This window comes from Ixodes scapularis, unplaced genomic scaffold (genome assembly GCF_016920785.2).
Source record: "Ixodes scapularis isolate PalLabHiFi unplaced genomic scaffold, ASM1692078v2 PGA_scaffold5__190_contigs__length_132052651, whole genome shotgun sequence".
NCBI lineage: Eukaryota > Metazoa > Arthropoda > Arachnida > Ixodida > Ixodidae > Ixodes > Ixodes scapularis.
This window is the reverse complement of record NW_024609880.1, coordinates 77,172,032-77,191,530: the sequence shown is the minus strand read 5'-3', so window position 1 is coordinate 77,191,530 and position 19,499 is coordinate 77,172,032. Positions and strand designations below refer to the sequence as shown.

At 46.6% G+C, this 19,499-nt stretch overlaps 1 protein-coding gene across 1 annotated transcript in view; it reads right to left on the bottom strand.

Moving 5' to 3' along the window:
• The window catches only part of LOC8035109 (sterol regulatory element-binding protein cleavage-activating protein), a 51,433-nt gene that overhangs the window by 9,692 nt on the left and 22,242 nt on the right, over positions 1 to 19,499 (bottom strand). The window contains exons 9-25 of the mRNA XM_042293784.1: positions 19,253 to 19,440; positions 18,672 to 18,798; positions 18,030 to 18,178; positions 17,850 to 17,944; positions 15,751 to 15,849; positions 15,518 to 15,630; positions 15,187 to 15,340; positions 12,461 to 12,563; positions 11,312 to 11,507; positions 10,207 to 10,346; positions 6,646 to 6,893; positions 5,079 to 5,194; positions 4,284 to 4,517; positions 2,704 to 2,908; positions 2,064 to 2,152; positions 742 to 827; positions 520 to 650 (exon numbers count right to left, since the gene is read on the bottom strand). Of these exons, the coding sequence (XP_042149718.1) occupies positions 520 to 650; positions 742 to 827; positions 2,064 to 2,152; positions 2,704 to 2,908; positions 4,284 to 4,517; positions 5,079 to 5,194; positions 6,646 to 6,893; positions 10,207 to 10,346; positions 11,312 to 11,507; positions 12,461 to 12,563; positions 15,187 to 15,340; positions 15,518 to 15,630; positions 15,751 to 15,849; positions 17,850 to 17,944; positions 18,030 to 18,178; positions 18,672 to 18,798; positions 19,253 to 19,440 (2,473 nt within the window). The remainder of the gene's footprint in view (positions 1 to 519; positions 651 to 741; positions 828 to 2,063; positions 2,153 to 2,703; positions 2,909 to 4,283; positions 4,518 to 5,078; positions 5,195 to 6,645; positions 6,894 to 10,206; positions 10,347 to 11,311; positions 11,508 to 12,460; positions 12,564 to 15,186; positions 15,341 to 15,517; positions 15,631 to 15,750; positions 15,850 to 17,849; positions 17,945 to 18,029; positions 18,179 to 18,671; positions 18,799 to 19,252; positions 19,441 to 19,499) is intronic.

Genomic DNA, 19,499 nt, shown 5'->3' with positions numbered 1-19,499 from the left:
CATGAAGCAAAAATGCCACCTTCACTTAAAGGCCTGGCACACCTCTGACAGTTACACTGTTGCCACCAGGTACTATCATAATCACTCTAATGATAAAAGTATCTCTCTCTCGATAGTTACTTATTATTAATGTTACCAGTGTTACATTAAAAAACCAGACCGGAAGCAATGGTTACGACAAAACACCGCGACGCCCAGGCACCCATGTAACGAGCATCACGGGTCTCGAAACTCACAAGCATTCAAAACAACCCTGCTTTCCTTTTCCCCCAAACCGACAGTCAGAAACAAGATACGTACATTGCTTTTCGCATAAAGAACAAGTGCAGAATTCGCCCAACGGTGCTTCCCGTGGTGGCCATTCGCAAACGCAGAAGAAACAACTCTGCAGTTTCGTTACCCCAACATTTTTCGGAGTCCTTACAAAACTGGGATTATACGAGCCTCCGCTACGTGTTGACGGGGCACCGCAACGAAGATAATGAAGGCAACAAAATCAAGAAAACGAAAGACAACAACCTTGAGTAGCCGATCCAGACTGCCCGTGACTATCTGGCCCCCCTCGACGCACACTGCGGAGATTGGCTGCGTATGTGCCCGCACGCTGTTCACCCAGACGAGCTTGGCTTGGACGTCTCCGTTTTCCATCGCTTCGCATGAAGAGAAAAGGCAAAGTCAGACGTTGGAATCGAGACAAACCCGAGCCAAACAACGGTGGGCGAAAGAGGAGACCGCACATACCCGCTCCTCTGTCGGAGTGCCTGCGGTCGCAATGCATTTCCAGGTGCCAGCACTCGAGGACTCCATTTATTCGAGACGTGATGATCCTTCAAAACAATGGCATCGAACGACATGTGATGGGTTCTCGAATAAAACATATTCTGTCGATGAGTGAGGGCCCCAAGTTAGGCTAGGAAGTAGGCAAGACGTTCAAGATAATAAATTCTCCGATCGCCAAACTCGTAATCGTGTACATCAGGGGTTCTCAAACTTTTTGGTCTCACGGAACCCCAGGAAGCCTCAAAGACTGCCGCGGAACCCTCCCCGACATCCATATTTGCCGACCGAGAAGCAACAGATGCACAATTGTAGGCAATTTTGCTTGTGTTGCTTGCCATATATCCCCACCATATCAATCGCAATGTCAGTGCGAAGTGAGATGGAGGCGCTTTGCATGGTCCTGCTGCGCAGCCTGCGGCGTGGGGGGGGTGAGGAGAGGGGGTTGCAATTTGGGTGTTCACGGAACCCATGAGACCAGCTCGTGGAACCCCTGTGTTCCCCGGAACCCAGTTTGAGAACCCCTGGTGTACATAATGAATTCACTTCTCGCCGGTGTCCTTTCCACGTGACCCTGGGTGCACTTCCTTCAAATTACGATGTCACGAAGATCGCCTTGCTAAAGCAACCTTGCAGACCAATATTCAGCAGGGTTAAAAGATCTTACTCCTTGTCAACCGTTTGCAGCAAGAGGGCCCCTTTTGTGATCGCTCTAGAGAAAAGATAATTCATAATGGGCGCAATTCATAATGGGCACAAATTCATTCCTGGGAACCCCACAGAGATTGCATAGGTCTAACTTAGCTGCTTTCCGCAAATGGGAAAGGGGAAAATTCATGCCTCTTCCCTTTCCCATCTGTAGGCCAGTCTCACATACTTTTCGTTTCGCAAGTGGTACAGCTTTGCACGAAATGTCGTACAGAATAAAGTGATAAACAGCAAGATACAAATATCCCATAGACCTGCTTGACTTTTCTAATAATTTCCCACGAATTCAACGGCAATTTCAGTACTGTTTCATGGTATTTCAAACTTATTAAATGAAATAGTAAATACCACAGGAGCCACTAAAATATACATCACTCGCGTGAGAAAATGTAAAATGTGCAAAGATAAGAAAGTACTTTCACTATTAACCTCTGTTACATAGCCAAAAGCTGGATAAAAACATAAAAGTGTCACCAAATTCTTTACACCAGTATGCACACTACCACAGAAGCATTACCAGCAGCTCCAAAAGAACATCACTAGCGTTTCACCCCACTTCACCAACACAAGCAACTCACCGATGCCCCGAAACTGTGAGCGTCGTCACACCTTCCGCCGTGTTGTCTGTGTACACGCCACAAAGCCGACCAGTCAGCATATGCCACAGCTGCAATGCACAGACAGAAAAATCAACTCGAGCAAGAGGCATAGAAAATTGCTCCAGCCGATTCTTCCCTTTAATGTGTAAGGTTCATTAAATTCCCGGGCAAAAAATTGGCCCTCTCTCAGATACATCGCAAAGGCGCACTAAATGCGTAGCGTTTATAGGTCCCCCGTGACGTTCCACACCAGGAAAGCATGTGGTCAGGTGACATAACGTCAGTGTCACAATGTCACATTGTGATGTAACCTGATGTCCCGTGACCAAATAATTTGATGTCACCATGTCACGTCATGGTTTCACCTGATGTCAGGTGGTCATGCGACGTCACGGTGCAACATAAAAAACGTAACTTGAGAGTTTCTTCCCTCGAGAATCGCCACCGTTCCGGCACAGCGACCTGACGCCTACCGTTCTGGACAGCGTGACGTCATCGGCATGATGACCCCGTCGAGGCTACATCCCAGGTGTAGTCCTTAAAACTTTTCGAAGCTAGCCCCGTAGACGCAACGCACAAAAAAAATCAATCGGGTCACCGCAGCTTTTGTGGTTCTTACCTCCAGTCGCCCGTTCTGGCAACCGACCACCAGCCAGTGGCCGTAGCAGCCCATGCACCAGACGGGCTGGAACTCGAGACGTGTGGCCTTGGCATCCCCCGCCGCACCAACCTCTTCGTTACCGAGCTCGTGCTGAACTTGGTGCACACTTGAGTCTCGGTCCTCGGATTCCCGCGACACCGACAGCAGGCCGGGCTGGAGAAACCTGGACTCGGCGAAATGGACATGCAGTGAGCAGATTGATTTCTCTACGGTGGAACCTGCAGTCCTTCTTTGATAGGCGTGTTCAGCGTCCTATGCTACCCGTGCGTCAAAATTGGCCCCAAACGGCAACGAATTCGGTCGCAAGAGTCAGCATGTCACACCGTCGAACGACGCAATCACGGCGATCAATCGTAAAAGTTCCGTCAAAAAAAAAACAACAACTTAGTTTTCACCCACAATTTGCGAAGAAACGAAAGCGATAGCTGTAGCACGGTCGTGCAATGTGGGTGGAATGGTGCCGCCATACTCGAGGACGGAGGAGTGACGTGATTAATTCTCATAGCTGTTGTACTTGGCACCGTGGATGCCACTAATGACCGTCACCAGCGGTCCGTGAAGTAAGCAGGTAAGTGCGGTGGAAGTTTCTAAAACCATCCAACATTATGCGTACTAACTGGGTACTGCGAAAGTGGGATTTCGCAATAACGCGAGCAATGTCTGAAAACAAGTCTTTCGAGCAGATGACACAGAAGTTTCTCCCTTCTTCGCGCTGTTACTGCTGGGATGCCAGGGCACACCTCTCTTCCCTCTAGGCGCTGCGCGGCCGACGGGAAAAACCACTTTCCTGGCCTCGCGTCAAGAGTCAAGAAAACAAAGATTTTTCCCTTCTTCGCGAGTGTGGCGAGGGCAACGGACGAGGTCGAAATCTCTGCAAAGTGTTGTCCGTAAAGCTATCGCTTTGAAAGAAAAAGACGAGCAAACAAGAAATGAAAGCCGTTTACAATTCCCTGCAACGCCGGTTAGAGCGCAGCTTTTGAGGAGGAAGATGGAAGCGTACTGAGGGATAGGTGACTCCTTGAGGTCACGTGACCTCAGGGGGTCACGTGACTTCAGGGGGTCACGTGACCTTTGGGGGTCACATGACCTCAGTGGGTCACGTGACTTCTGGGGGTCACGTGACCTCGGGGGGTCACGTGACCTAAGGGGGTCACGTGAGCTGGGTGGGTCACGTGACCTCGCGGTTACGGCGACGGCAACGCCGCTCAAGCCAGAAACGGGCCCCTAAGAGCTGCGCTCTAAAAGCATCGCTGTCGTCGCGACGCCCCAACTTGTTGCTGCGGAAGCTTCCGTGGAACGTCTAGCCGAGATCGACCCGCAACACAGCGGGCGTTTGCCGCATTCGCCCACCGCCGTGTCGCCGCCAGGGTCGCGGCAGGCAAGAGCACGACACTCATATGATGCCGTCGGGCGGAAATCCACAAACTACAATAGAGGACGCAATAAACAGATCAGTCGGAGACGCGCTCGAGGCCACCATAACTTCAGCAACTGCTTTCCCGGATCGGCAAAAGTCGACGGTGGATTTTAAAGTATACCTCGAAAAGTCGTATCCCTTGCCGTGGTGGCAGTCCTCGGGTGTCAGCGCGGGTGACAGGGTGGCGGGGCTGCCTGGGTTGATGGAGAAGTCCGCAGAGTGGTCCCTGAAGTGCATGCTGCCGAAGCCGTAGTCACACGACTCGGTCGGGGAAGAACCGTAGGTGGAGTCCGAGGAAAAGCTGCCACTTGCGCGCAGGCTGTAGCTCTCCTGTTTCGGTTCTTTCAAACAGTGCCTGCGGAGGAACGAAGGGACGCCCCTGGTAAAGCGGTGCTCTTTGCCCCTGAAGGTCTAATGATTTGAGACGTTAACTGAGTATAAAAGCAGACGTGCCAGCTTTTAACTGCTCGGGTTGATCGCCATTGTTCTGCACACAAACGATCGTGCTAAAGTTTCGGAGTGTGCAGAAGCTAGCGTGGTGGTCGATTGGATCAACTAGAACTATGAATAACATTTCATTTTGTTATTTAACTCTATGAAAAACATTACAAAGCTAGAAATGTGAAACTTTTCATCCTGCGAAACTATGCATTCGCTTTAAAATCTGAAAAACTTTAAATCTCTTCACGCGGCAACTCAAAAAGATAAAGCCATAGGATACGCTGCCAGCAACTACTACTCTATTTCACTTTAACTGCGAGCGTAGCAGCCGCTACAAGAGCAAGCTCCAGGTTTTTAGCGTCCCTGACAAGCACACATGCTCACATAGTGCAATAATCAATCGGAGACACACGCTCGTGCTTGTAGCTTTGGCTTCACTCGCACATAAAGTGAAACAAAGTAAAGAGAGACGCACCTTCTTCTACTGAGGGTGCTAATGCATTCTCCAGTGTTTGCATCCCAGATCTTGATGTCACCATTGAGATCGGAGCTCACGATGGTGTTGTCTTCTGTTATGATGCATTCAACTTCCTAATGGAGGACAAGAATATAGCAAAGCATGAGCATTTACAAACAAACTACCATAGTCCTCCTTTTGTGTACCGTGTTAACATTGAAGGACCTGGATTTCAGTAAATGTCAAAAATGCAAAGCAAAAAAGCAAGAGTGACACTAAAGAAAATAAAAACTGATCTCACTGGTTGCTAAGTTGATGTTTTCTGATCCGGCTCGCTTTGTTATGGCAAGCTCCTATGCTACATGAGCCCAAAAACAAGTTTCTGGTTGTTACAACAGATTGCAGTTACAGGTAAAAGAATCACATGCAGGACAAAAATTTAGCAAGATAAGCATTTACAAACCAGCCTTCGTTTGTATACAAAGCCAATGAACCTGGCTTTCAGTCGATGTAAAAAACACGAGGTGAAAAGCAAGACAGGTGCTAAACAAAACTGAAATTGATCTCACTTGATGCTATGATGATGTTTCTTGAACTCACTTTGTTATGGTAGGCCTTTATGCTATACAAGCCAAAAAACAAGTTTTCGTTTGCAACAATACATCATTTCAGGTGCAAAAATCAGAGGCAAAGAAAAGAGCAGAAAGAAGTGCTTAATAGCATCATGCAGGACTACTGAGATACAAATGAAGCCCACTGGCACTGTATAATCCACAGTCATATTCTAGACTATAGCACCTGAAATGATAACAAAAAACAAGAGCAAAAAGTTAAGAAAGAATCAGTACACTAATGAACAAACACTGCTGCACTGACACAAACTTTCAAATAAAAAAAAAAAAAATCTTGAACCCGTATGAACTTTAACCCTTTTTTTTTTGGAAGCATGTGCGACACCTTTTGTAGAGGGACACTCTTATCACGAACAAAGGATTGCTGACTTTTTCTTTTTGTCTTTTAGAAAAGGAAGGCTATCATCGAAAATATAAGTAATAGAAAGTGCTCATTTGGGGCACAAACCCAGTCATTATTATCATTATTGATACCATTTTGCTTTGTTCATTCGCCATTCCGCAGTCATGAACTTGCGCCTCTCATTCTCATCTCAGTGAATCGTGTTTTCGGACTACGCCATCTTAGACGTTACGGCCCCGTCTGTTTTTCCACCACTGCAAAGTGTTGCTAAGAAGTGCAAAAGGTACTCCACTATAATGCTAAAAAAGAAAGCAGCGATTCTTGAGCTAATAGAAAGTGGCCAAGCACAAGTGGAGGAGTAACCCAAAGCAAGGCACTATTGAAGGCTTTTCTAAGCCCGCTTAGACGTAATAAAGGCAAGTTTTTAATCAGCCAATTTTTATATGACCACTCCATTATTCAGACATTTTTTCAGTCACTGGGAAGTCCGAAACATTGGTCGGCGACTGTGTATGAATGGGCCATTAACAGCGTTGCGTAGTGTACCCCCATGCAGATGTGTCGATCGAGACGCGACGACTGGGGGCGACGTTTTGCGCGGTGCCCTGACCTGAGAGTGCCCTCGGAGCTCGATGGGGTAGGTATCCATGACGAGGAAGGTGTCGGGGTCCTGGCACCCCGACGGGTACAGCGTGGACCAGGAGGTACGCCATTCAGCGTAGTTGCGGGAGCACATGCACCGGTACAGGGTGACGAATAGGTAGACGATGAACAGCACCGTCGGGATGGACAGCGCCAGCACCAGCGTCGCCTCGGCTCTGCTGGCCGGGTGGACCAGGCCGCCCCCTGGCGAGCTCTCTGCCGTGACGGCAATGCGAGTTAGACGCACGCGTAATTGCAGTTCCGCAATGAAGCGTCGACATTTTGCTTGCATAGACTTATAATCTTCAAGCATACTCTCTCATGTGCCTGAAAATTTGCTAAACACACCAATAAGCACAACTGAAATAGTAACCCAAATATTGGGCCAAAAATATTTTTTTTTCTTTTTTCCAGAAAGTTTTTGAATTTACAGTTTTAGTCCTCACCATGTTTTTTGATTTGAAAATCTCTACTGGTAACAATGAAAAAGGGACATCAAGAAAAGGCATGGGTTCACTCTTTGGACTAGATTTTGTTCCTAACTGATCACAAGCAGTTTCATGGTGTCAAATGAATGCTATGGAAGCTGGCTCCAGCATCCCTGCAGCAGCACGAAAATGCTGGGCATAGCCTATTTTTAGACTGCCTGCCCCACCCGCAAGCCTGCTGTCCCCTGACGTTGCGGCACTGAAAAGTGTGGGCATACTTAAAGGGCAACTCCGCTTCATTTTTGATATTTAGAAAACTATGTAGCCCTCTTCAGTATCATATAGGAAGACCCCATGTCAAATATTACAATCTAATTCCGTCTATATATTTAATAAACTGGCCAGCAAACCTCCAAGCGAGCCAAGTCGCCGAAATCTGCCAACTCTAGCGTGCGGCGCGAGGCGCAATCATTAGCACAGTCAATGCCACGGAGTTGAAGCAGCCGACATTGAGCCACTACGTCTGAGGCATGACTACGTCATTCTCACGTTTTGTTTGTTTTTACTTCTCAGAGCGAAATTGAACGATGACGTCATGAGTTTCTCTTCCCGCTGTTGGCTGACCGGGCGTTCACGTGATCACCGTAACGAGGATGCGCTAGTTTGCGCTGCCCTGTGCGCTTATCGGTCTGTTTCTCCGCTCCCCTTCTCTTTCGTCTTCTCCTCTTCCCCCTCTCCCCTGGGCCACCACCGTCCACGCCATGCGAAGCGACCTGCCCGCGTCGCGTGTCCTGTCCCTCGCCCCCCCGAACGTCACAAGACCACGTGGTTCGGCGTGACGTGGCCATAACCCTGATGACCCGAGACCAATGTTGCCTGACACAACCGAAGTTTCGGTTTCGGTATCAGCTGATGTTTAAATTAGGATTACACAAATAATATTCCACATTTCGCGAATCAGAAGACGTAGAGTTGTTTAGCAGTGCTTTGTGAATTTGAATAACATGTAAGCCTAAATCTTTCGGAATTGAGCGGAGTTGCCCTTTAAATGTTGATTTTGGCATAATTTTCACTTGCCGATTTCACAATAACGATTATGAATTTTGTGATACAAAATAGCATACCAGAAACGGTAAAGGTCGGTGATTCTGAAAATATATTTAGTTGGGGTAGCTCAAAAACATCGCCGGAATACCCCTTTAAGAGACTCAGGCTAAGAAGTCAGCAGTCCGACATGACTCTCTGGAGGCCCCAGAATTGAGCTGACCAGTTTTCTGGCAGTGCAAGGTAAGGGAAACAAAAGTAGCCACGATGCACCCTAGATAAAATATGTGGAGTAACGAATGATTATATCCAGAAATGCGAGGTCAAATGGTATCTTATACAATCTTGTGCGCAACAAAGACAAGGACAAAAGCAGAGAAGAGGACACAACAAGGCGCTTTTCTCTGCTTTTGTCCTCGTCTTTGTTGCGCACAAGTTTGTATAAGATGTCAAACCAACTCGCCCAAACAACCACTCTTGTCAAATGGTACTTTGCTCTGCAAGCAGGCCATTGGGGGAGAAACTATTTGCATTCAAGTCACAAGTTCAATGACTGACATACCTGAAAAAGCCACTTTTCGGCACTTGTAAGTGCAAGATATACGGTGTCGAGAATTGTATTCCGTCGATCGTGGAAATACGTAGTAGACGGAACATTGCGTCAAACAGAGAAATACACAGTTGAGTGACTTAAAAGTAAACATTTAACAGATATCTGCCTGGTTGGGAGTAATTAATTATTAAAACGTTCAAACACCAACCAAGCCCTTCTATGGGACCCTACGTTTCGAAGCCAATTCGGCCTCTTCTTCAGGGGTGACTACAGCTATGGCCGTTGAGGAGCAGTGTCCTTCTTTTTTTTCTTCTATGGCTGTACCTTTTCAATAAAGTGACGAAGCCCGTTCACATATGCGGACGGTAAAGCTCCGAGAGACTGATTGGTGTCCTGTGGCGTTGTTTGAATATGCCAAGATTCGAGAAACAGTCTCTTTTGGGAATTTGTCTCAATGTCAATGATGCATGCGTTGTCAAAGTTAATACAACGGCCCTTGATGTCGCTGAGCACTGTGACGTCAAAGGCCATCGTATTGACTTTGACGCTGAATGCACCATTGACGTTGAAACAAATCCCCGAAAGAGACTGTTTCTCGAATCCTGGCATATTCAAACAACGCCACAGAACATCAATCGGTCTCTCGGAGCTTTACCATCCGCATATGTGAACGGGCTTCGTCACTTTATTGAAAAGGTACAGCCATAGAAGAAAAAGAAAAGAAGAAAAGGACACTGCTCCTCAATGGCCATAGCCGTAGTCGCCCCTGAAGAAGAGGCCGAATTGGCTTCAAAACGTAAAGTCCCTATAGAAGGCTCGGTTGGTGTTAGAACTTTTTAATAACAGTTGAGTGACAATGCAAGGACAATACTTTTAATGCAAAAGCACTATTTGTCCCATGGAGCGAACCGGCGCTTTCAGCTTTTGAAGTCGTGCCAAACAGCACCTAAATTTCCCTGTCCAGTGGAGCGAAGCCTGTAGTCTGCAGCAGCAAATTGATGGACAAATTCCCAGTGGCTCCGTGTCGCACGTGCCCCATGGCTCGCGCTCGGCCGCCACTCTTGTGTCACGCGCTGCAAGGGCTGCGGCCGCTTCTACTCCTCCATGCGCCGAGGAACATTGCAGTGCCTAAAGCATCAATATTGTCAGCGGCCGCAACCTTGGCAGTAGCAAAACGTGGCCGTCCACGCCAGTGCACCGCAGACAAACTAAGGGAGCAAAAGAATGACATTCCTGCTTTGGCATTCACAACTCGTAAGAAGTGCTTAGGTGTCCTCGGTTTTTTTGTGCTCCTCGTGCCCAGTCGCGTTAACAAAGACCTCGAACAAGGTTGCAACGTGCCGCAGAAATGAGCCCTACAAAAAGGAGGATGCCAGGATTTCGCTAAGGGTCCAAGCCACTCCTTACATGAAGTAGTCTCTTGACCAAAACCTGGCCACTACCCTAGGTCCCGTTATCTACCGTCTTTCAGGCACTAAATGAGAAGGAAGAAGTGCACTATCACCTTGCTCCCCGTCAATGTTTGGTATGAGACGCCAGTTGGCATGGAACATGGTGCGGGGGTCGTCGGGATGACGCATCTCAACGGCTTTGCTGGCAGGCACGGGGATGGAAAGGAACACGGGCGGTAGAATGCTGATGTACCTGCAACAAAACAGAAGCAACAACGAAGCCGCGTAAAAGGCGAGCTGTGGCAAGGCTACAATGTAACCCAGCAACGAAATAGTTTGTCGCAAATCTGATTTGAAAAGCCATTAGAACACTTGTTATCAAATGGGGGTCCCTAAAGGCCTTCTTGGGGTTTCCAAAGCCCTTGACCGTCAGTCAAGTGAAGCAATGAAACAGTTATTCTATTGATGCTGACTGTTGCACAGACCTAAACAGACCAAACCATGTGTGCCGAGTGAGGAGGTTTGATTATTTTCCGTTTCAGGGCTTCAAAGTTGGTTCTCACGCATTTAGTTTTTTTTTATTTACCCTTTTGTAATAAAAATTGCCCCCCCCTCAAGGTGGATGGGGTCCCCCATCACTTCTGCCAATCTAGAAGGGGTTCCTAAAACATTAGTGGTTGAGAACCACTGCATTAGAACACCAAATAAAAGAAATATCATCTGTTGAAGGCATGACAGCACTAACAATACTAATATGCAGCACCTGTTCTTTTGCAGCAGGGGGTGTCAGTGCACCGCTTAACCCCCCCCAACTACGTGCGGTGCAACACCATTGGTCGAGCGGGCTAGGACGTCAAATCAACAGCTGCGCTCTGTTGCCGACACTCTCCCCCATGTTCTTGCTACAGTGTGGTCAACACTTGCACTTGAGTCTGTGCAGGGTACCCACAGAAAGGGATCACTTTAAAAATAAAAATGCAGAAAATCTCCCACACAATAACCCAGAAAAGGGAAACGATGAGATAATTTAGCAGTACAAAGTCACAAAGGACAACCGCAAGAATAATGAAATAATGTCTGGTAGAAAAACAACAAGAGACAAACTGTGGTTCATTATATAGTAAATTTTTCTACTGCATGCCCACAAGCTAAAACGAATGGCAATGAAACTCAATCTCAAACAAACTCGGAAAGTCCAACCCTGGCAAGACAGCATACCTTCCGGCCACCGAGACATTGTAGTAGCCGAACAGTGTTGTCCAGTGTTTTGTAGGAAGTTCTTCCCAGAGGCGGGTGTTTGTGTGGTGCAAGTTGGCGTCTACGTGGTGTGCTTGTGGCTGGTCCTTGGAGATGGAATCTTCCACGCCTTCCTCGGAGGCATTCTGCCCCGTCAGCATCTGGACGAACGGGTGGACTGCACCACAATGCACGAATAGAAAGCGTTAGGAACTGCCCGGAAAGATGCCTGGCAAGTAGGACACATTGCATGTGCTCATGCAACGGTTGCTTTTCTGGCCCGAGGGCACTTCTGTGGGCTGCCCAAGCTTACAAATGGGTTTAGATTAAAGGCGGTCCACAAAATTAGTTTTTCTTGCTAGCCAAACTTGGGAAATCTCAACTCAAATGAGTTTGGATTTTCCAAGTTCGGCTATGACGAAAACTAATTTTGTGGGCAACGGTCGCCATCTTCGCACATACCGAAATCGACATATTAAATTCAAGTGCGTCAGTTGGCAAGGCATAGCTACTGTTCTGCATTTTGAGGGTGCAGCAAAGAGGCTGCTGTTGTTGCTTTGGGAACTTGGAAAACATAAACACTGAAACATGTTGCTAACCGAGCGAACGTGACAGACAGTGTGTCATGCTGTGCGGTGGCTACACTCTAGCAACTTCCACGAAATGTTATTAGCACAACCAGAAAATTTAAATGAACAAAGACATTCGAGGATCAATAAGGCCAGTTGGTGGCAGACTTCGATTTTGCTATAAGCTGTGCATTCCTGTACTAGCAGACACTATAAAGTTTTAACAGGAGTTTATATTTCCCAAGTCTCAAATATCTTCAAGGCTCACAGTTCCTTCTACAATCTGACCGTAAATAAAACCAATAATAATCGGCCTTCAGTGCGTCTCCTCTCAAACCACAAGTATACTCTGATTTCATTAGTGTTTTACGAAATGACAAGGTCATTTAACACCAACAGGCTCAAGGTTATGCCTTAATCTTGGCTTCAATATCGTAATATAATTAATTTACTTCTATCTCAAACAACTGTCATTCATGCGTTCACCCACACTTCCAAGAAACTACCTAGTGCAATTTCCGCACAAGGACATTTCTTTAGGAGTGAGTGAGTTCCCTGTTACCCGATTCAGCCAGGTTGGGTCCAAAGTTGCCCGTGCTGTCGGTGAACTTTCCAACGATGCCCATGCTGTGAATCAGCACCACTATCCAAACGACAAGGCCCAGCTGGAAAGTAAAATACCACAGTCAGTGCAAATGTCAGCTTCAAAATTCTACTTGAGACTGAACTGCAGCATGACTAGAGCCCTAAGGCCATTAAAACAGCTACGCTTCAAAGTAATGACACATCGGCCACCTTCTTGCTTAGAGGTTGACATACATTTCACTGTTTCCACTTTTGCCTGCCTCCTCCTTTCCTATAGACCTTTTCACCCTCCGTGGCATGGGCGCTGCCATCTTGGAATCACGTGATGCGGCCGCCATTAGGTTGCTTCAACTCGTCGCTTCGCTCTCGCCTCCGCGCTACTCCGCGTCTTGGCGGATGCGTTGAATTCGTGTTTTTCGTCGCGTTTCACCGCGTTTCTTACCTCACTCTGTAACGTGTCGTCCGATACTTATATATTTACCGTGTAATTGCATTACATGACTATGTGAACAACTTCCGCAGTTAATTTTGTAACACGTTTTGACTATTTTTACCGTCGGCGTGCCAGCTACGCGGGAACAGGCTATGAGCACATGAATGAGCGTTAGCGCTCACGCACATTGAACACATATATGATTCGAAGACAGCGCAAGGGTTCACAGGACAATAACTTATGAGAACTCAGGCTTGCTTACTAATAGTGTCGGAACATTCGCAATAGGAAGCACAATGTAAGTATATAATGATCGCGAATTTGGGATATCAAGTAAGGTGACAAAATACTTAGTGTAAATAACCACGTGTTTCCTGAAAGCATCGCGTTTTGTATTCATAACAGATCGAAAACAGTGGCTTTTGATTATATAGGTGAAATCGTGGACAAAATAGGGAACGTTTAATTTTAATTTGTTGCTTTATGTAAGAAGTAATGTTACGTCAACGTCAGGGAATTTGTTTGTTGACAATATCACACGAATGTCTGTCCGATGTTCTTAATCCTGTCTGCTATATAAACATTCGCCTGATCAGTTTATTTATGAATTCCAAGAAACTATACTGTGCGTAATTAGGGAAATGTCTACAGTATTTTAATTGTCAAGCTATTTTGTTAAGATAACCCGTTTAATTCAATTAATTCATTTCAACCCAAAGGTTTTGACTTCCTGCGTAATAAACTGTCACAGACAGTTTGAGAGTGCCTGGGGTCCACAATATGTGACGCTGAAAAGTCTGTCTGCATTAAAATCGCACGAATGCAGTGTTGTCGACGGCGAATATAGATTTACCTTTAGCAGCTGGCGACGCCGAAATCTACGAAGCGCATCGGTTCAAACCAGTAAAGAGCTTTCTAGAGACGTTAATTGTGAGATGCCTGGCGCTCGACTTCAGTCATACTTACCAGAGATCACTTCTTTTGCGGCCTTTAAATCCATCTGGCAAATTTTACGGGAGAGTTATGTCAGGTATCACTTGAGGGGCCTGTCACTTATTTTATACCTTGAGAACGTTGTAAGCAAATCTCCATGTAACAAATAGTCTATTTCATCGGGCCAATATCATAAAATCTAGTTAATGAGTACTTTAGTTTCAAAAAAAAAAAAAAAAAACTTAGTCGGTTTAGGTTGGTCTATAAAATATTTCTCGAGAACTTAATTTATTTAAATAAAACAGGCCGAGAGAATAACATTTTTTTTTAAATATTACCTACGTCATTATAGGAGACCTCCAGTCTGTGAAGTTGGTGTACGAAACCCAAACTGTAAACTTGCCACTTCATATGTTTTTCGTGATTCGGCATATTTTTAATCATGTAGTGGACCTGCTTCTTCACTAAGCACTCGTGCATTATAGTCTGTTACAATATAAGATGAGCAGTCGAATCTCTGACATGAGCTCGAGCCCTTCCATACCACTCGGTGCACGCGCAGCCAAAGACCGACGGCAGGAAAGAAGCGCGTGCTGGACGCGGAGCTCCTCCAGCTCTTTATTTATTTTTTATTTCATCTAGAGCCCGGGGTACGGCCGTGGGCCACTTTAATCACCTCTGTGCACCAGAGCAGTTGTTGCACTGCCGAACCTGGCCGAAATTGACAATTATACGTAATCAGACGCATCTGGTGTTCACAAAAGTGCTCGCAATTTAGGCTAGAAACCACCTCCTGGTTCTCCAAGCGACTCAGCACCATTGTGTCTTTTGCTGTGTTGCACAAGGAAGAAATTTGTATCACAAAATTAAGCGAAAATGGCATGAAACAGCAACACAATCGCGTGCGCGTTGGAACCGAAACCAACCAAATTGAAGCAACCTCATGGCGGCGAGTGCACCAGCGCCCTCTACCCGACGGTCAGCCAACTACTGAAATGAAAAGGTCTATATCCTCTCCCCTTTTTACCTTGCCCCAACTTGGCTCCCCTCGCAGATTAGTTGGGGGAGCGCTAACAGGGTTATCTTCCCTGTGGAAAACCCAGGTTGTGCATCGGCCTTTAAAATGATCGTTGGCATTTGCCTGAAACTCTCTCTGACACCACATCTAGGCTCACGAAATTGCATTTTCGAATCGTAACTAATGCCGATTGCACTTGTTCTGCTCTAGGCAACAAAATGACGGTGCCCACAAAGGAAGCGGGGAATGGAGTGGCGATACTCCTAGCATAGCCTATTTAGTGTCTCTAGTCATGCCAAAAGACTCGAGCCAAACTTGCCATGAGCCCCCTCTGGATGAGACGCATGCGTGCCCAGAAGTAGACCAGGCGCAGGCGCTTGGGCAGTTTAAGGATGGGCGAAGTGGGCGTCGCAAATATTCTTGACATGGCCCGGTTGGAGCCGTAGGTCACCACGGGAACGCCATCCGACCTCCTGCCACGTGTAAAAGAATGCAGTAAGTTTACCCTTTCTTCACCCCCACAGCCTGATGTGTGGCCGTGTGGCAGATTAACCGTGCCACAACGGAAGAAAAATGGTTGAAGCAGAGCACTGCACTGGCTTTCAAGTCCAGCTGGTGCTACTTGACATATAATCCAAGAGGATACTCACCGTGACCTGTAAAGCACGCCGACTGAGTTCCTAGTGTCGGTGTTCACAAGATTCTTGTCTTCGCCAGTCCAGGTATTGGATGCCTCTGACCTTCCCTTCTTGAGGTCAAACTTCTGAGGCCAGCAAAAGAAACGGACAGCATTATGTGCTATAGTATGCATTTATGAAGTACCCCCTAGTATTAAAATGACGAGAGCAGAAAGCAGCAAGACCGTCAGGAACATGAAAGTCACCTCCTTGCGCTGGATGTCGATGGATAGTACGGTGGCAAAGAACACCATTTGCAGGAAGAAGTCCGAGAGCAGGCCAACAACAGCAAACATGCAGAACTCCTACGTGAGAAATGTGCAATTAAATGTTTAATGTATGCATACACCGCTCTCACAATTTCTTACTCCTCTTTCTGCAGCCAATTACAAGGTTTCTATTTAAGTTTCTACCAAACTTCATAAGGATTCACTGAAATATAAACTGTTCTAGGCATACTGTAGAACGCGTGGCACCAAACAGTCAATTTTAAGTAGTCGTACGAAGCTGTCAGAATGTTGGTAAGAATGCATCAAATTTTGTTCAGTTTCCAATTTTAAAGAATGCAGTTATCCTCCAAATCGTCAGAACCTTCCCGTTTCGTCGTATTTCGACAGTGAGCTCAGTCTGAAGCCCACAAACAAAATTTCTTTTGCTAAACATGCTATGTGTGAAGCAGCAGTTAGCACATAGTTGTTTTGTTTGTTCCGAAGCAGCTCACACGTGCGTGCAGGATAAGTGAAGACTTTATCATAACGAAACTATTCAAAACTACAGTAGAGCCTCGTTGATATGTTTTTCAGGGGACCGCGGAAAAAAACTGTATCATCCGGGAAAATATAACAACCGATAATGCACGTAGGGGTCTCTACATGAGATAGAAAGCAGTTCTTACACAATGGTTTATTTTATGTGTACTTACAAAACTGTTGAGGGTTCACACATGTTCACAAAAGCGCATAATATCTGCCTGCCGCTTCGAATTAATGTTAAGCAGTAAAAGCTGTTTCTCCAGGAGTTGCGGTCCTCTTTCACTCTCTGCGCAGTCGTGAACATTTACGTAGCGGCGCAATATGTCCAATGCAACATTTGCGTCCACAAACGTGGGCACGGCGTAATCGTTTGTTTCTTGCTCGACATCTTCATCACTTTTTTCGTTGTCGGCCGTTGTCGTCAAGTGATGCATAATTCACAGTAGGTGATGACGACAATGCTGTTCAAAGTTGACGGCGCGAGTTGGAGGTCTCTTGCAATATCAGATCTTTTCCAGCTAAGATTGCGATCCGCCGTCTGAAGGTGGATCACAACTCACCACTTCCTGATCCATTTTTCGGGCACCAATAAAGTTGTACTGACTGCCTGACTGATCATCTAAAGTATATCAAACTTCTCTTTAAAGGAGAATGCCTTCCTTTCTCGCGATGCCATGACTGTCGTCAATGGGTGCGAAGTGCTTTGAAACACCACGGTTCATGCCATTGAGCGGAACAGAAACTAGAAGCGCGGCGTGCATGTGGGTGCACCTCGTGCCAGAAAAAGAGAAGGACAGATGAAAGAGAGAGCAAGAGAGAACGAGCATTTGCTGCCTCGCCAGCCTCGCTCCCCATCCGAGTAGTGCTTCAAGGTCACACCCGGGCAAGATGGGAAGCTGCGGCAGAGCTCAGCAAAGCCCAGCGAGGAGACAGAGAGACGGAAAAGAAGGGGAAAGGAGTAAAGAGAAGACGGGCATCTGAGTGCCCATGCGTGCCGTGTGACTCGCATTACATGGTTCGGCTTTGCTCCGCTAGCTTCGTTTCGAAGCCAGCATGGCAGTGGTGCCCGGCGCGCCGAGGCGCCGCAGTGCCGACACTTTTGGACGTAACAACCGGGAAAGCAAACATAACCGGCAGGAAAATAATTCATGTATCTCTATGCAAGTCAAACGGGACCGGCGTTTTTTAACTTAACAGCCGGGAAAACGTATCAACGAGGTTTTACTGTGCTCCGCTAAGTTAAGAAAGAGTGATATGTGCTTTTCTAGGATAGTAGACCACATTCTATAACTAACTAAGATTACGGACTTTAAAAAAAGTTTCGTTATATGTAAATGGTGTTTGACACACAAACCCAACATTGGCATTTTTTATATTTTGTTCAGACAGAAAATCGGAATTGACTGAAAGAATTTTACCGTCCAAGCCGTTACAGATCAGCACAATCCACAACACTGTTAACCCTCGAGACGTGAAAGAAAAACACGAAAAATGGGTGGTTGCATGTTCATGGTAGCTCTTTCATTCTCTGCCAAACTATCACTAGAACTCACCTGTATGGCTGGCACAAACGTCAGGAAAGCAAAGGTGAGCAGTAAGAGTTCTGTCAGCAGGTTCTTGGTGATAGACCAGCCCTCCTTGCTTAGGCCTGCGCCCAATGCCACACTGCCGGTGAAACGTCGACCAACCGGAACAGCGGGCAAACCACGCCGAAAGAAGCAACCGACACTGACCTTGCGCCAGGCGCACCTTTGCACCCACGTGGACCGGAGTGGAGACCACCGACTTGGTGAGGACCAGCATGTTCTCGAGACCAACCACCACCACCAGGTAGGGCAGGATCTCACTGGGGAGGCAGGAGGAGCGGGGCGACACCAGTGGGCTGCACGGAAGCGGGGAGAAGGAAGGGAAGAAAAATAAGGCGAACATGAAGGCATCTCTTATGAAAAACGACAAGTTTCCTTTCACTGGGAATCTTGCCTACTAATATGTGTTGTAAGTCAGGCAGTGGAAGATTATCTATCTTCTGTCGTCTATTAGTTTTCATCCCTTCACATTAGGCAGGCATTTGTTTGCTATTTCATAGCAGTGGTTATAACAACAAGGGTTCAAAGATGTCTTCCGTCCACTTACGCTCATTGCATATATGTACAAGGACAGCACAGTGAGATTCACAGCTCTTGGAAAAGCCACTCATCTAATGTTTATTGCTTTGTGCAAATTGACCCAGGGAATTGACCCACCCCATGGTAAATTGCTGCCTGGACCTAAGGAATTCATTTGGCAATATACCCGCTTTTGTTTTGCACATATACCTGACAGAATTCTTACGTTAAACCTATCTTCATCACTACACAAGCTTAAAAAAGACATACCTCCCGTTGAGAGTAGGATTCAGGCCAAACCAGAGGCACAGCCCGACGGACATGAAGAGCGACATAACGACTGTAAGCACCGCGCTGACTGATATGGCCCACTTGGACTTGACCAACTCGATTTTCCCTAAAAAAAAAAAAGGCAGACCCGTTTGTAGGTCACATGAGAGAGAAAAAACCCTACTTGAAACGTAACAACCCTTGAAAAGTCAGAATGTGTGACAAAATTAACCCTTCCTCTCAAAACACCCACTATGTTATTAAAACAAAAAAACAATTGGGCATTAAAGGATTTTCATTTCCCCACCACGATGTCCCGCTTATCCCAATTCCATTTGAAGCTCTAAAAATCTCGCTGCAATTTTAACCCTCCCGCCCCCCCCCCCCCAAAAAAAAATCGCTGCAACTGCCAATAATGCATGTTTGACGCCATTTTCAAAAGGACCCCAAAATGCAAACATTTTGGTAACGGTAGAAAATTTGGCTTTTGTGATACGCCGAACTGAAAAGATTATAGAGGATTCTATTTTAAAGAAGATGCTCTGCAATGACGAGCACACCTATGCGCATAAAGCACTCACGGACGGAGAAGTAGATGTAGAAGAAGAGGACGAAGTATATCGTTCCGAGGGGCACAAACTCGGCTAGCGTGTGCTGGTACTGGAAGTGCACGTGCACAATCTCCTGCTGGTCCCGCTGCTGCGTGGAGGAGTTGTGGGAGTGGCTCGGGTACGCCTGGCGAAGCTTGTCTTCCAGGGAGTGAATGATGCTGCACAAAGGAGCGGGCCGTAAGATTGAAAGACAACCACTACGTCAAGCACCGACAAG